Below are 17,969 nucleotides of genomic sequence, written 5' to 3'. Positions count from 1 at the left end.
ATATTGGTAGAATTTCGCGACGTTCTTTTTTAGAAAAGCGCCATCATCAAATGAAAGGCGGGGGAAAAACCAGGACTCATTGACTGAACAGGTACTACCAAAAGTTATCAATTTGTCATCGCGCAGTTTAACGGAACATGAAATTAATTTGCTTAAAAAAGGTCTCAAATTTTGTCCTACTCCAAAATCAGATAAGAAAGAATTAGAATGCGATGTTTTGCGATTTTGTAGACAACTTAGATTGGAAGAAAAATATTTTTCTGACAATTACGATCAGTCCACAGAAAATTTACCACTTGTGAGAAATAAGTCTACTTATAATCCACCTAAATGTGACGATATTGTTTTAGAAGAAACCATATCTAGACTAAAGAAACATCCGCTTCCTATACAAAATAGAAAAAGTAATTTGTCTTATCAACTAAGAAAAGCACAAGAAAATTTAGCACAAGACAAGACAATAATTATTAAGGAGGTTGATAAGGGTGGCGCTGTTGTTGTCATGGATACTGACTACTATGCTAAAAAGATTAGGGAAATGTTATCCAACAAAGAATTTTATAACGAATGTAATTCTGAACAGGATGAGATGACTTTTAAACAAATTGTAAACTTGGTTAACAGAGAAGGCGGTGAACTTCTTAAAGAGGAAATAGATTACTTAACAAATTTTTCATTTAAAACTAGTTACTTTTATGGTTTACCAAAGATTCATAAAAGCAGTCAAATTGCTAATGCTATAAAAGAACAAAATTCTGAGTTTATTACTATACATTGTCCAACTGACTTAAAAATTCAGACCTATAGTCGGTGGATCTAATAGCGTTACACAACGTCTAAGTCATTTTTTAGATATCATTTTAAAACCACTTTGTCCTACAGTACCGAGTTTTGTTAAAGACGATTTTGACTTTTTAACAAGGTTACCAAAAAAGGTTGTACCAGGTAGCAAATTGATTTCGTTTGATGTGGTTATTTTATATACAAACATTCCTACCGAACTTGGTTTAAAAGCAGTCAATTTTTGGCTAGAAAAACACCCTGCTTTAATTCACAATCGAGTAAGTAAAAACTTTATTTTGGAAGCTTTGAAAATAGTTTTGAATAGAAATGTGTTTTATTTTGATAATTCATATTATCGGCAATGTAAAGGTACAGCGATGGGGACAAAGGTTGCCCCTACGTATGCTACTTTGGTTCTTGGTTACCTAGAGGAAATGCTTTACACAAACATCGGGAAAATAGACAATGAACAAGCTGATTATTTAAGAAGGAATTTCATCAGATTTTTAGACGATTGTTTTATAATCTGGCAATCAGATAAAGATATAAATACATTATTTCAAGAACTTAATAAGCTACATCCTGATATACAGTACACAATGGATTCTAGTACAGTAAAACTACCGTTTTTGGATATATCTGTACATAGTAAAAATGGTGAAATCACTACTGACTTGTATTGTAAGCCGACGGATTCGCATAACTATCTTGATTTTTATTCAAATCATGCAAGGCATGTAAAGCTAAATATCCCCTTTAATTTAGCGTCCCGTCTAATCACAATCGTAAGTGATAAAACTATTTTAGCTAAACGCTTAGAGAACTTAGTTTTTTTATCTGCGCAAACAGCATTATCCGCAAGAAGTTATAGATTATGGAGTTGAAAGAGCAAAAAAAGAAGGACCTATTCATTTAAGGAAATCGAATAAAGTGGAATCCAAAAGCAATATAATACCTTTTGTCAGTACTTTTAATCCAAACAACTACAATATTTTTCCAATTGTAAAAGGTTGTGAAGATTACATGAAAAATAGCGACAGAATGAAATTGATTTTATCTAACAAGAAAATAATAAATTGCAAGCGTCAGCCTAAAAACCTTAAACGTATTTTATGTGCGTCAAAATTTGATTCGAAAATGCAAAATACTTCTGTCACTAAATGTATGCAAAAGCGTTGCAAAACATGTGATATTATTATAGAGTGTAAAAATTATACATTCAAAAATGGTTTTAATTTCAAAATTAAAACTAATATGAATTGTACATCCAAAAATGTCATATACGCACTTATTTGTAGCAAATGCTCAGATTTTTATATTGGTCAGACAGGAATGGAATTGAGAAAGAGAGTTACATTACACCGACAACAAACCAAAACAGACCATCTCAGATATTTAACAGTAAACGAACATTGTCATATGTGTGCTAATGATAATTTTTTTATTTTACCAATATATCAAATGTCCAATTCAGATCTTTTAAAAAGAGAAAATAAAGAAATGTATTTCATTCAACTTATGAAACCTGTGCTAAATTCAGAACGGGACAAAGGAACTTCATATTAGTTTTTATTTCGTCCTCATGTTTTTGTTATTTTCTTCCAGAACCATTCACAATATCTTTATGTACCATGTCATGACGTAATCTTACTATGACGTCATTGTACTATGACGTCATGTTTTACAAATAAAAGAATTCAAACCCCTGAAGACCGGCATGAGCCGAGAAAGCGCTAGGGAGAAAAAACTGTTTTATAGTTGTGTTTTTTTATGTATATGGAAACCATCACATGGACATTGTTCTTTTTTATTTATATATATATATATATATATATATCTCATTATACAGATACATTTAAAAAATTAATAAGTCATATCGGTTAAGGTATTACACGAATAAAAATATTATTTGCTTTTGAAACTTTTTTTTTTAATTACTTCATTCTTTACATGTTCGCAGAATATTTTTTCACTGGGATTTAATAAAGGGAGGCAATTTACTATTTGTTCATTTCTAGGTATATTTTCTAGCATAAATAATGCTAAAACACAATTAAAAAAATAGCCAAAATATAGAAATGCATGTACTATTCTAATAGATTTCTTGTTTATCAAGATTGATATTGTCTATTTTTACCATTTTCTTATTTATATGGGAATTTTTTTTTTTATATAGAATAGGGTTAGCCGAGACCTATAAATCAGTGGGTTTTTATTAGTTTAACGTCCTATTATCAGCCAGGGGTCATGTAAGGATGTGTGGTTTGTTGGTTGAGGAAAGCCGGAGTATCCGGAGAAAAACCAGTCGAGTGACAAGAGTGACCCAGAGGTGAGTCTGGCTTGAGTTGTGGTAATATGTCGGGACATCTTAACCACTTGGCCACTGTGGCTCTTACTATTATATGATAATTATATACAAGACATTTAAAAACCGTTTATGTCATGCCATTATTTAAATTAAATATCAGAAGAGAGGAAAGCCAGAGTACCCGGAGAAAACCCACTGACCAGCAGTCAGTACCTGGAATCTACCCCACATGGGATTCAAACTCATAAGCCAAAGGTAGAGGGCTTATGCTAAATATGTTGAGACATCTTACCACTAGGAAAACACTGTCCACATCCCAAAACAAGCTACTCCATCATTTTCACCTTCTAAATAACCAGCGCGTCTTAATAAGTGACTAATACTGATGAAAGGACAGAAAACAAAATTAATCATGAACATGAAATTCAAGTGATTCTTGTTCTCTAAAATGTATGTATTTGTAAGGTATTTAGTGTTTTACAAGGACGATATTGTCTATTGTTACCAATTTCTTACTTATATGAGGAAAAACAGTGTCTTTTCGATAAAATGGGGGTAGCAGAGCTTTTTACATGATTATTCATGAACATGCATATTTCCAGGATACATGTAAGAATACAAAACTTGTGATGTCATATACAATTTCCAAATCTTATACTGGGTATCATGTCATTATTTATAAATTAGAATCTGGATTTTTTAAAATGATTTGTTTTTTTACATCTTTTTTTTTAAACTCATTTAGCTATATGCTTAAGGCAAAAATCAGACTGAATAAAGTTTTCAAGATTAAGTAATGTCTGCATGGTGCCCAAAATATCCTGCTTTATGGAGTTATCTCCCCCTACTGACAGATTCTTTGGAAAAACACAACTGTATTTATATCCCTTCGCTGACTGAACATTTTTACAAGTATTCTTTCTAATTCGTTACATTAATAACATTATATAGTACTTATGATGCAGGTAAAACTCTTTGAAACCAATAAGTTGTATAATGACATGATTTTAACTTTCAACATTTCTATGTTTTAATTACTGAACTTGAAAATGCTATAACATAGCAAAAAAAACATTCTTCATTAAACAGTATGTACTGTAAAAGTAATGTGAAGTTGGTCCTATCCTAATAAGAAAAGGTATTAAAATTAAAAACAATGAATTTTTCCATTACTACTGAAAACTGACTTTGAAAGGGTGTGCTTTCATTACCAAAGTTTATTATAACCGCACACTTAAACACGGAAATTCTTAACACAACACATGTACACCCCCCCCCCCCCCTAGCAGATTTTCTGTATAATAATTTTTTTGTTCCCGGAGACAGTGTGATATGAAGGTTTATTTACCCTTAGATGTCATATTCCTCAAAAATAAACCTTCATATCACACTGTCGAAGGGTCCATAAATGTATAGAATTGATGAAAAATAATTTGGTAGACCCATAATACCCAAGGCAGATTTTCATAGGAATACAAAACAATAAATAGCCATTTTGGTGCTACTTTTATTAGGGAAAGTAACCTAAAGACAAAATAATGCATCTTATCTTAACAGGTAAATACATAATTCACCAAAAATGTGTGTTCATGTGTACATTCAGGTGCTTTTTGTTAGGAAATTAAAATATACTTCCGAAGATTAGGATGAGACGTGAAAGAATAGGACTACCTCCAATTTAGAATTGGTAAGTTGTAATAGAATCGAACTATCTTCCGAAGGTTAGGATAAGTCGTAATAGGATAAGTCGTAAAAGAATCAAACTGCCAGTTTTGAAATGGGAGTACCTGTAACATGCTGAAATGGAAGGATACCTAGTTTGTTCAAATAAATGGACTTGACCTTGATTTAAGGTCACAGTGTCAAATGAGCTTAAATCTTCAAATGACTCCTCTATCAATAATTGGCTGGCCTGTAGTCATATGCATGGTATATGTAATATTTTGCAGCATGCTGGGCTGAAGGGCAACTTAATATGAGTTTGATCAAATGAATGACCTTGACCTTCACAGTCACAAGGGTCAAATAAACTAAAATTGTAAAATGACTTTAAATTGTTGGATATGTTTCCTAAGCTTATGAAACCGCTCTCTTTTAAGAGTAAAAGCAAGAGTTATATCCCGTTCGCGACACTCCTTCATACAGACAAAATAGATCAGAGATATGTTACATGATCCCTTGTGCGTTATTCTTCATTCAGTTTCCATACACGTTTGCACTGTATACATGTACATTTATATGCATAGCGCATACTTTGGAGAATTATCACGAGTTATCGTGGTCCTTTATGTCTCTCATTTCATCTGCAACACCCCTTAAGGTGTTGCCCAACTAGTAAACAAGCTGTAGCTATATGACTGACTGGTGTACCATACCTTGAAGTAAACAAGCCATAGCTATATGACTGACTGGTGTACCATACCTTGAAGTAAACAAGCCATAGCTATATGACTGACTGGTGTTCAATACTTTGAAGTAAACAAGCTGTAGTTATATGACTGACTGGTGTACCATACCTAGAAGTAAACAAGCCTTAGCTATATGACTGACTGGTGTACCATACCTTGAAGTAAACAAGCCATAGCTATATGACTGACTGGTGTACCATACCTTGAAGTAAACAAGCCGTAGCTATATGACTGACTGGTGTACCATACCTTGAAGTAAACAAGCCGTAGCTATATGACTGACTGGTGTACCATACCTTGAAGTAAACAAGCCGTAGCTATATGACTGACTGGTGTACCATACCTTGAAGTAAACAAGCCGTAGCTATATGACTGACTGGTGTACCATACCTTGAAGTAAACAAGCTGTAGTTATATGATTGACTGGTGTACCATACCTTGAAGTAAACAAGTTGTAGCTATATGACTGACTGGTGTACGGTACCTTGAAGTAAACAAGTTGTAGCTATATGACTGACTGGTGTACCATACCTTGAAGTAAACAAGTTGTAGCTATATGACTGACTGGTGTACCATACCTTGAAGTAAACAAGCTGTAGTTATATGACTGACTGGTGTACCATACCTTGAAGTAAACAAGTTGTAGCTATATGACTGACTGGTGTACGGTACCTTGAAGTAAACAAGCCGTAGCTATATGACTGACTGGTGTACCATACCTTGAAGTAAACAAGCTTTACCTATATGACTGACTGGTGTACCATACCTTGAAGTAAACAAGTCGTAGCTATATGACTGACTGGTGTACCATACCTTGAAGTAAACAAGCTGTAGCTATATGACTGACTGGTGTACCATACCTTGAAGTAAACAAGTCGTAGCTATATGACTGACTGGTGTACCATACCTTGAAATAAACAAGCCGTAGCTATATGACTGACTGGTGTACCATACCTTGAAGTAAACAAGCCGTAGCTCTATGACTGCCACTGGTACTGAGGTGTGTACCATACCTTGAAGTAAACTAGCTGTAGCTATATGACTGATGGTGTACCATACCTTGAAGTAAACTAGCTGTAGTTATATGACTGACTGGTGTACCATACCTTGAAGTAAACAAGCCGTAGCTATATGACTGACTGGTGTACCATACCTTGAAGTAAACAAGCTGTAGTTATATGATTGACTGGTGTACCATACCTTGAAGTAAACAAGTTGTAGCTATATGACTGACTGGTGTACGGTACCTTGAAGTAAACAAGTTGTAGCTATATGACTGACTGGTGTACCATACCTTGAAGTAAACAAGTTGTAGCTATATGACTGACTGGTGTACCATACCTTGAAGTAAACAAGCTGTAGTTATATGACTGACTGACGTGTACCATACCTTGAAGTAAACAAGTTGTAGCTATATGACTGACTGGTGTACGGTACCTTGAAGTAAACAAGCCGTAGCTATATGACTGACTGGTGTACCATACCTTGAAGTAAACAAGCTTTAGCTATATGACTGACTGGTGTACCATACCTTGAAGTAAACAAGTCGTAGCTATATGACTGACTGGTGTACCATACCTTGAAGTAAACAAGCTGTAGCTATATGACTGACTGGTGTACCATACCTTGAAGTAAACAAAGTATATGACTGACTGGTGTACCATACCTTGAAGTAAACAAGTCGTAGCTATATGACTGACTGGTGTACCATACCTTGAAGTAAACAAGCTACTATATGACTGACTGGTGTACCAACCTTGAAGTAAACAAGCCGTACTGGTGTACCATACCTTGAAGTAAACAAGTGAGCTGATATGACTGACTGGTGTACCATACCTTGAAGTAAACAAGCCGTATAGCTCCATACCTTGAAGTAAACAAGCTAGCTTATGACTGACTGGTGTCCATACCTTGAAGTAAACAAGCTGTAGCTATATGACTGACTGGTGTACCATACCTTGAAGTAAACAAGCCGTAGCTATATGACTGACTGGTGTACCATACCTTGAAGTAAACAAGCCGTAGCTATATGACTGACTGGTGTACCATACCTTGAAGTAAACAAGCTGTAGTTATATGACTGACTGGTGTACCATACCTTGAAGTAAACAAGCCGTAGCTATATGACTGACTGGTGTACCATACTTGATACTTGAAGTAAACAAGCTGTAGCTATATGACTGACCTTGAAGTAAACAAGTAGTATATGACTGAGTGTACCATACCTTGAAGTAAACAAGCCGTAGACTGGTATAGATGACTGACTGGTGTACCATACCTTGAAGTAAACAAGCCGTAGCTATATGACTGACTGGTGTACCATACCTTGAAGTAAACAAGCCGTAGCTATATGACTGACTGGTGTACCATACCTTGAAGAAAACAAGCCTTAGCTATATGACTGACTGGTGTACCATACCTTGAAGTAAACAAGTCGTAGCTATATGACTGACTGGTGTTCCAAACTTTGAAGTAAACAAGCCATAGTTATATGACTGACTGGTGTACCATACCTTGAAGTAAACAAGTAATAACTGGTGTACCATACCTTGAAGTAAACAAGTTGTAGCTATATGACTGACTGGTGTACCATACCTTGAAGAAAACAAGCCTTAGCTATATGACTGACTAGTGTACCATAACATGAAGTAAACAAGCCGTAGCTATATGACTGACTGGTGTACCATACCTTGAAGTAAACAAGCCGTAGCTATATGACTGACTGGTGTACCATACCTTGAAGTAAACAAGCCTTAGCTATATGACTGACTGGTGAACCATACCTTGAAGTAAACAAGCCTTAGCTATATGACTGACTGGTGTACCATACCTTGAAGTAAACAAGCCGTAGCTATATGACTGACTGGTGTACCAAACCTTGAAGTAAACAAGCCATAGTTATATGACTGACTGGTGTACCATACCTTGAAGTAAACAAGCCGTAGCTATATGATTGACTGGTGTACCAAACCTTGAAGTAAACAAGCTGTAGTTATATGACTGACTGGTGTACCATACCTTGAAGTAAACAAGCTGTAGTTATATGACTGACTGGTGTACCAAACCTTGAAGTAAACAAGCCATAGTTATATGACTGACTGGTGTACCATACCTTGAAGTAAACAAGCCGTAGCTATATGACTGACTGGTGAACCTTACCTTGAAGTAAACAAGCTGTAACTGTTTACAGGACTGTAGTCCGTCTACAGCCACCAGGTTACAGTTGGTCATAGAAAGGTATTTCAGACCCCAACACTGACCAAGAGTGGATAGGTCACACCCAGGGAGATCCTGCAACTGGACAGTGGTCACCTAGTAACAAAAACAAATACTCAAAATATCACCAAGAAAAATCTTTTGTTTTTAATAGTTAGAACCTCACGTTCATATTCTTCAATTTTCATTATCAATCTTCTATTAATGGTCCTTATGAACATGGCAAATTTTGGTGATTGAGCAAAGTGGAGAAAATGCATGCCTAGTAAGATACAATACTCTTTGCTTTACCTGTCGGAGTGTGTCCACCTGAGCAGCTGAGGTTATTATAAACTTGTCGAGCGGTTCTAACTTTTTGGCTGAGGACGGTCGCCTGGATGGCTTCTTAGTGGTAGTTGTCTTCAGCTTCCAAGGCTCGTTACTTACTTTACTGTAATTAAAAACATCACAGAAATTATGTTTAAAGCAACCATAAAAGATGTAATTTACCTGATAATTTGTTTTTACTAAAATTATAGAGTAAATAGAATAGAGTTGTAAATTAGCAAACAAACTGATACAATAAAAGATAATCAAGAAAAAATCATGGAGTCTTATAAATCACTTGTGAAATATTCATGACGTTTGTTACCACTGATTATCAACATTCAGACACTTTGTCCATTATGAAAAAACAAATGAGCATAAAAACAGTAAGGAACACTTGTGGATGTGATTTTCTTGGTGTATAACTTGTTTCCGGTAATTACCTCCAAGGAATACATGTCTTGATCCACTCCAGCCTCCGAATCTCCGCTCTGTCAGGCAGACCTAACATCATTGCTCGCTGATCACCTTTCCTGTGTAAACAGACAACAAATAAATTATTACAAACTTTTTAAACTACTTACAACTTTGAAAAGTTAATTTCAGAACTTGGCATAACTGATAACTCATACATTCGAATACATAGGTATAAATCAATTTTTCATATGCTACCACCAACAAACAGATACATCAAGGTCTTTACCTTTTCTTCTCCTCCTGATCAGTAGACTGGTTCAGTGAATTGTGGATGCTGTGTTTACTGGATCGACTACTAATTCCTCCCTCCCTCCTACTACTTCTTGGAGAAGCGACTTCACCATTCACTTTTGAACTTCCCATTTCCTGCTTTTGCTTTTCCTGGTTATTTTTTTGCTCCTCTACTTCTCTTAGCTTTTTCTCTTCCTCCTCTTTCCTTTTTCTTGTGTATTCCTCTTCTCTCTCTTCTTCCTCTTTCCTTTTTCTCTCCTCTTCCTTCTTTTTCTCTTCTTCCTCTTTCTGTTTTCTCTCTATTTCAAGCCTTTCTTCCTCTTCCTTTTTTCTTTGTTCCAGTTGCTTTCTTTCTTTTTCTTTTTCTTCCTCAAGCCTTTTGAGTTCTTCTAATTTCCTGGCTTCCTCCTTTTTTCTCTCTTCTTCAGCTTCAAGACGTTTCCTTTCTTCTTCCTTTCTCAACTTTTCTTCTAATTTCCTTTTTTCCTCTTCTTCTTTTCTCAGTTTTTCTTCTTGTTTTCTCTTTTCTTCAGCTTCCTTTTTTCTTTTCTTCTCTTCCAATTCTCTTTCTTTTTCTAATTTTTTCTGTTCTTCTTTTTTCCTTTTTTCTTCTTCTTTCTGTCGTTTCTTTTCCTCTTTTTGTCTTTCCTCTTCTTCCTTCTTTCGATTTTGCTCTTCCTTTTCCCTTTCTTTTGCTTCAGTTTCAAGTCTGAAATTAAAAGTTAAAGAAATAGGACATGTGGAAACAGAGGATATATTAAGGTGATGTAGTGTTAAGAGTTTATTCTCTTCAATATATTTGTTACTGTCATGTTGATGTCTATTTTAGATAGTAAACATCTGGTAAATACTTTACGAATCTCTATTTCTCTCCAAAAAAGGACAAAAATATAAAATTGTATTTCAATGTTTAAACATTGTGTTTTAAGTTTTTGTTAAAGATGCTCCATCGTCGACAGAGCATAAATGATATTCATCATTTGAACAATAATTGGTGTTTAATCATGTATATATATGCCTAGTTAACACAAAAAATAACATAAAATAATTATTTCGCCTTTGGTGCATGCGCAATCATTACTTCATTCCATATAGGATATAGTGCAACAGAATTTTTTCGGGATGCAATTAATTATTTTTCATATTTTTAACTTGAAGTAAAATTAGAAGCTCAAACTTTTCAATGGTGGTAATGGTGTAAAGTAAGTAACTTTTGTAACTGAAGAAAAATACTAAATCGTCTGCTCCTGTTTTTTATGGTGAAAAAATACCATTTGTCAGTGGTGGAGCATCTTTAAGAAGTATATACCTTTTTGTTTCTTCTTCTTTTTCCATTATCTCTCTACGCTGTTGAATCATCTCTTCTGCTTTCCTTATTTTTTCTTTCTCTTGTTCCTTTTTCCGAACTTCAGCTTTTTCTTCTAGGATTTCTTTAACAGCTTTGTTATCTTTTCTAACACTGAAGTGAATATGACATTACTATATAACAAACTGTAGGATATAAACACCTTTATATATTACAGTATAACTTGTCTAAACCAGTCTTTGTCTAAACCAGATCCTTGTGTATTCCACAATAATATTTTTCCCCGTCTTTATTGTAATCAAAACCAGCATAATACATAAACTTGGTTATACCAGCAAAATATGCTAGTCAAGTAGACGTCTGCTTCAGACAACTTATACTTTTTTTCGTAGTTTTGTGATAATTGTTTTTAATTTGATTATATCTCAATAAAATTCTTAAGCATATTCTATCTGTGATAAACAACAAGAGGCCCAGAGGGCCTGTATCGCTCACCTGGTTTGTGATGCCAAGTAATGTTCTGAATACAGGTTCATTATTTCTTTTCTGTAGGAATTTTAATATTTACCTCTAATTCCCCTATTAAGCCCCGCCCCTCCTGCCCCCCCCCGGGGGTCAGAGCCAAAATTTATACAAGTTCTGTTCTCCTCCCCCAAGGATGTTTGTGGTCGAATTTGGTTACAATCCATGCAGAACTCTAGGACAAGTAGCGATTTATAGGATTTACCTCTATTTTCCCCTATTGAGCCCCGCCCCTCCTGCCCCCGGGGGGTCAGAGCCAAAATTTATACAAGTTCTGTTCCCCTTCCCCCAAGGATGTTTGTGGTCAAATTTGGTTACAATCCATGCAGAACTCTAGGACAAGTAGCGATTTATAGGATTTACCTCTATTTTCCCCTATTGAGCCCCGCCCCTCCTGCCCCCGGGGGGTCAGAGCCAAAATTTATACAAGTTCTGTTCCCCTTCCCCCAAGGATGTTTGTGGCCAAATTTGGTTACAATCCATGCAGAACTCTAGGACAAGTAGCGATTTATAGGATTTACCTTATTTTCCCTATTGGGCCCCGCCCCTCCTGCCCCCGGGGGATCAGAGTCAAAATTTATACAAGTTCTGTTCCCCTTCCCTCAAGGATGTTTGTGGCCAAATTTGGTTACAATCCATGCAGAACTCTAGGACAAGTAGCGATTTATAGGATTTACCTTATTTCCCCTATTGGGCCCCGCCCCTCCTGCCCCCGGGGGATCAGAGTCAAAATTTATACAAGTTCTGTTTCCCTTCCCCCAAGGATGTTTGTGGCCAAATTTGGTTACAATCCATGCAGAACTCTATGACTAGTAGCGATTTAAAGGAAATGTTGACGGACGAACGACGGACGGACGGACGGACGCCGCGCCATGACATAAGCTCACCGGCCCTTTTGGCCAGGTGAGCTAAAAATGTCCTTTAAAGAAGAATTACTGGTCAAAATCACCATGACAGTCAATTTGTGGAGTACAAAATTATGTATTTTAATCTAGATCTACCTCACTTTTAATGTTCTGAAGTCCACTTTCAATCAGCATACCACTTACGTGTAGCCCCTAAATACAGATTGTATCTTAGTAGCAGCCTGCTCCTTTTTCTGCTGTTTTTTCGTCTCCTCCTCTTTCCTTCTGACCTCAAAAGTTTTGTGTTCTAGCTCTATCTCTTCACTTATTTTCTTGATGTTTTCCTTTAAATAATAAACAAATAAAAATAAAAATGTATCTCTCCCTTTTTAATTCTTTTATGAACAATTTTAATTTGAATTGTATTAATATGTATAAGAGCTGAAAACCTTAATTGAAAAGTAGGGTGAGTCCTGACTGTAAGGTAATGAATAAATTGACAGCTTCTCACAGTTAAAGAACCTCCTGACTTGAAATCCTGAAACTTAAAAATTCCAATTAATCCACTGTGTTTTGTCCAAGAATATCCTTCCATTATAGATTCAAATAGACATACATGTACATACATATCTAACTAGAACTAGTACTAGAACACTTTGGTTACATTAACTTTGAATTAAGGAGGTTTGACTGTTCATCATTTCTGTTTTCAGACAAACACTAAGACTTATAATAATTTTGTACCTCATGTTGTCTCAGCACTGTCTGTTGTTGTTCGTTGTTTCTTCTTTCTTCCTCCTCCAATCTCTCCTGCTCCACCTACAACACAATCATCTAACATTATAATGAGGAATTCATCATATTGTATATCCAATATCTCTAATACCTTGTGTATAGTAATTTGATGTATTTTGTTTGTTACAAATTTATGTAAGTATCTTTTAAAAATTTTGAAAAACTATTGATTGAGCATGTACTTCACTAATACATATTGTAATGCACTGTCGCGCTATGGGGCCAATATACTTGCATGTTTATATCATGTATAGTGACCCCCTGTTACATACTTTAATGTCTGAGAGTGAATAAAATCTGCAAATCTGTCACAACAAAACTTTTCACAGTAATTATATCTAATTGCACTCAAATGCTTTGTTGATATAAATATGTTATGACTAGGCCCCATCTCCATAACTTTGAGTTAATAAGTTTTTTCCTATGTATGTATAAATGAAGATTACATTATGTTTTATCTTTATTCCATGAAGATTGGGATTAAAGATTTATAGACTTGTCACTGGAAACAATTCTCATATAATCATGTAATGTTTCTTTTTCATTAGTGTGATATTAATTGATATAGATCTCACCAGTCTCTCTTTAGCCAATGTTGTGACCTCTCTCTCCAGCCGTTGTCGTTGTTCCTGTCTTTTCCCCTCAGTTTCTTTATTTAACAGCTCTACTTCTCTTCTCTCTTCTTCCAGAGCCTAAATTATATGTAACAGATTATGGCATATTGACTTGTGGTTATCGTGTCATTGTTGGGTTTTTTTTTAAAAATAAATATTCAGAAATAAATTGACAAAATATTTTTGAACATCAATGTCAGGAATAAACCAACCATATTACACTATTTTTTTAATAAAGATATCTTGTACTTAATCTTATAGCTAAAATATAAAATGTGAACATTTCAAGTAAGTGCATGTAGAAGCCTGATAAATTGTATCCAATAACATATTTTAATGATTATCTGCATCACATATTGTTTATGTACCTGGTAATGACTAAGATTAACTTTGACCTCAATGTCTTATTTCTTCTGTATTTGCATATTACAGAGTTATCTGCCCTTGTGGAAAGGTCTGTATTGTGACGTCATGTGCTTGTGAGCGCAACATCATATTTTTCTGAGAAAACATTGTGGATTTCGCTCATAAAAGAATGATGTCACAATGAATTCCTACCAACAAGGGAGGTAACTCGGCACTCTAGTAACATTCTTAGGTATAACTCCTGGTGACTCACGGCTTTTAGTCTCTCCTCTCGGATCCTGTACTGCCTCTCCACATTATCTATCTGCTCCCTCATCTCCCTCTGGAATGCCAGCTGTCGTTCATCGACAAGGACCAGCGCCTTTTCATCACCAATACCTAACAAAAATCAACATCACACATCAAATTGTCAATCACTTATCAACATCACACATCAAATTGTCAATCACCAATAACAAAAATCAACATCACACATCAGAATATTGACATTTTATTGTACTAAACTATCATATTGATGTTTATTTTTGCGATTTAGACTTAAATCTAAGCAAGTCAAAATTTCATGATATGGCTATGGGAGTACTTATGAATTATCTATTACATATCATTTGTGAATGACGCATTTGCAGAATGGTTTATTTTCTTGACGGATATCTGTCTCTTTGTAACAACTATTAATCCATCAGAGTTTCTGAAGATAAATTTCGGTAAAAGAGGAAATAGATGATTGTGAAATTACATACCTGGACCCTGATTTCCTGGCCCATCACCAATACCAGCCAACACTATAGGCTCGGCTTCCAGATCAGCTCCAGTCATATCCTCAGTCGTCCTGGAAATCTCCTCCAAAATCTGAATTTCATACAACATAAGCAACCTTACCATATTTACTGTAATTGACTAACACCAACAACATGTAAATCAGTATTTCAAAAGGTGCAGGACATTACATATGTATTAAAACTTACTATGGCAAATACAGCAGACCTTATTTATAATTTATACATGAAACTTTTCCTTTTTCTTTGAAATGGCAGCACACAGAAGGTAGCATCATAGAGATATCTATAAACTAGGCTGTTACATGATTGAGAATTACAATAGTAACATGATTACCTTCCGACGGAGCTCGTCAGGGTCTTCACCTTGTTCGTTAGCTACCTCCTTTAACAGTTCTAAGTCGTCAACAGCAACTACGGCATTGGAATCTAAAATTCAAATGGTTCTTGACTGACTGTATCATAAATTATTATTATCTATATAAGATATATATAATACCCTGATATTGTGGGACAGCATGACTGCATTCTAAACTCAACAAATTATAACCTTGAATTTAACAGATAAATTTTATCAGTATCAACTATATAAATTTAAAACTTACAAACTCATTATGTTGTACAATGTAATTAGTGTTGAATCAATTTTAATTGATAATTGGTTGATTATAATACAATCAATAATTAGAAAATCGTCCACAACCAAACATAAACTGTGATTTTACAATCTTTATTGCAACACTAGTTGTAATAAACAAAACCAGAAATGAGACCAACCATCTGTTATGGTAAGCCTGCTCTCGCTTGGAATCTTATGGAGAAATTAGTTCTTTTCTCTTTCTATATAATGTGAGTACTATATCTATCATTCTAAGGTATAAGCGTTATTGAACTTACACACAGTACAGTTTACATCCAGCAACTTCACAAAACTACACACTGGATGAGTGAATCATTTAAATGAAATATTAATTAATAATCCAATATTATTCTAAAATCAGTCACAGTTCATAGATCAGGGCCTTCTTGTGAATACTCAATATTTGATTGGAGCTTAATTGATACACAAAGTTTAGTATAGTGTACTGGCAATTAAATAAAGTAGAAGAAGAATTCATTAATTTTAAAAGGCATTGTATATAATGATAATACAACAATGTATCGAAATTTCACTATCATACATAATAGTGACCTTGTGTACTTCCTTTGTTCATGTTTAGACCCTGTCATCCTGTATTTTTATTTTGTCCATGTAGTGTGACCTATGACTTTGTATCTTTATTTCATCAATGCAGTGACTTGTGACATTGTGTTTTTCTTTGTCTGTGCACAGTGACCTATGACCTTGTGTACTTTGTCTGCATGCAGTGACCTATGACCCTGTGTACTTTGTCTGCCTGCAGTGACCTATGACCCTGTGTACTTACCTTGTCTGTGTACAGTGACCTATGACCCTGTGTACTTACCTTGTCTGTGTATAGTGACCTATGACCCTGTGTACTTACTTTGTCCATGCTTATAGTTGATGAGTTCATCACATTCTTCCAGTTCTTCTTCAAAAGCTGCAGTCTGTTTTTTCAATAGTTGGAAATAGTTATCCATTTCTGATGGAAGGCCCTACAACAATTATAAAAATCATAATTATTTAATCAAAATTTGATTTTGATCACATCCAGTCATCCTTAGGAACCCCGCTTCTATATTGCTGTTGACAAACTGTAATGATCCTTAAGTTTCTTTGTGATTGATCCCGTACTTTAGGAGGAGATATCGTCAAGATTTGTAGATTATACACAATTACCCAGACAGACAACTAGACAGGATGGTTCCAGTATATTCCCCATCAATTTTGTTGCACGAGGTATAATAACTCTGACCTGTTCAGTACTTACCATGTCCTCCTCCCGCAGACTGACCACTTGACCATCATCCAGGCCAGGAATATCAGCTCCATTATCCCACTGACCATGATTATCATCTTCGTCCTCGACATCGAGCTGCTGCAGCTGCTGTTGAATTTCTGCCTCTATAAGCGCCTCCTCATCCATCATACCACTCACACCTGATGGGGGCATACTAAAGCTCCTGTGTCAGTAGGATCGGTTTGTAACACCATTGATAAATCTATAAAGAAATTCAGTTTCAGTCTTGAATTATAGATTATCACAATTTTGTTTTGATCACTAACAATTACTATATTAAGTATAACAAGGTCATATATTTCGAAAGTAAAAAGATGAAAGGTACTAAGATCCATGATTTTAATAAATACCAAATTAGGATTGAAATAAAGCAAATATTACATAAAATGAAAGGTAAGCAACATCCATAAAACTTCAAGACACTGACACATGTATATATGTTCCTAAACCTAACAGTCACAAGTCCAAGATACAGGTAAACCTAGTCAAAACTTCTGAAAGTCAGGAGATATTTTCATCCAAAGACTTGATAGTCCACATGCCTAATAGTCTGAACTTAGTCTTATAGCCCAAGGGTCCATTAGCGTAAAGGATTATAGTCCAAGGGTCTATTAGTGTAAAAGTCTGATAGTCCAAGGGTTTATTCGTGTTAAGGCCTGATAGTCCAATGGTCCATTAATGTAAAGGTCTTATAATCCAAGGGTCCATTAGTGTAAAGGTCTAATATTCCAATGGTCCATAAGGGTAAAAGTCTGATAGTCTAATGCTCCATCAGTGTAATGGTCCAGCAGTCCAATGCTCCATTAGTGTAAAGGTCCGGCAGTCCAATGGTCCATTAGTGTAAATGTATTATAGCCCAATAGGATCTAATAGTGTAAAGTCTGATAGTCCATAAGGGTCCATTATTGTAAAGTCTGATAGACTTAACGTTAAGGGTTCATTAGTGTTAAGGTCTGATAGTCCAATGGTCCATTAATGTAAAGGTCTTATAATCCAAGGGTCCATTAGTGTAAAGGTCTGATAGTCCAATGGTCCATAAGGGTAAAAGTCTGATAGTCTAATGCTCCATCAGTGTAATGGTCCAGCAGTCC

General features: G+C 35.2%; 1 protein-coding gene across 1 annotated transcript in view; it reads right to left on the bottom strand.

Annotated features, from left to right (window-relative positions):
- LOC138329424 (leucine-rich repeat and IQ domain-containing protein 1-like) overlaps positions 1 to 17,969 on the bottom strand; it is a 49,662-nt gene that overhangs the window by 30,914 nt on the left and 779 nt on the right. The window contains exons 2-14 of the mRNA XM_069276418.1: positions 16,849 to 17,080; positions 16,462 to 16,573; positions 15,294 to 15,385; positions 14,921 to 15,029; positions 14,431 to 14,555; positions 13,773 to 13,889; positions 13,147 to 13,221; positions 12,607 to 12,746; positions 11,039 to 11,188; positions 9,725 to 10,438; positions 9,465 to 9,554; positions 9,007 to 9,145; positions 8,659 to 8,811 (exon numbers count right to left, since the gene is read on the bottom strand). Coding sequence (XP_069132519.1) covers positions 8,659 to 8,811; positions 9,007 to 9,145; positions 9,465 to 9,554; positions 9,725 to 10,438; positions 11,039 to 11,188; positions 12,607 to 12,746; positions 13,147 to 13,221; positions 13,773 to 13,889; positions 14,431 to 14,555; positions 14,921 to 15,029; positions 15,294 to 15,385; positions 16,462 to 16,573; positions 16,849 to 17,031 — 2,199 coding nt within the window. The 5' untranslated portion in view covers positions 17,032 to 17,080. The remainder of the gene's footprint in view (positions 1 to 8,658; positions 8,812 to 9,006; positions 9,146 to 9,464; positions 9,555 to 9,724; positions 10,439 to 11,038; positions 11,189 to 12,606; positions 12,747 to 13,146; positions 13,222 to 13,772; positions 13,890 to 14,430; positions 14,556 to 14,920; positions 15,030 to 15,293; positions 15,386 to 16,461; positions 16,574 to 16,848; positions 17,081 to 17,969) is intronic.

This window comes from Argopecten irradians, chromosome 8 (assembly GCF_041381155.1).
Source record: "Argopecten irradians isolate NY chromosome 8, Ai_NY, whole genome shotgun sequence".
Lineage (NCBI taxonomy): Eukaryota > Metazoa > Mollusca > Bivalvia > Pectinida > Pectinidae > Argopecten > Argopecten irradians.
The sequence above is the reverse complement of the archived record's forward strand: the minus strand, read 5'-3'. Positions and strand labels throughout refer to the sequence as shown.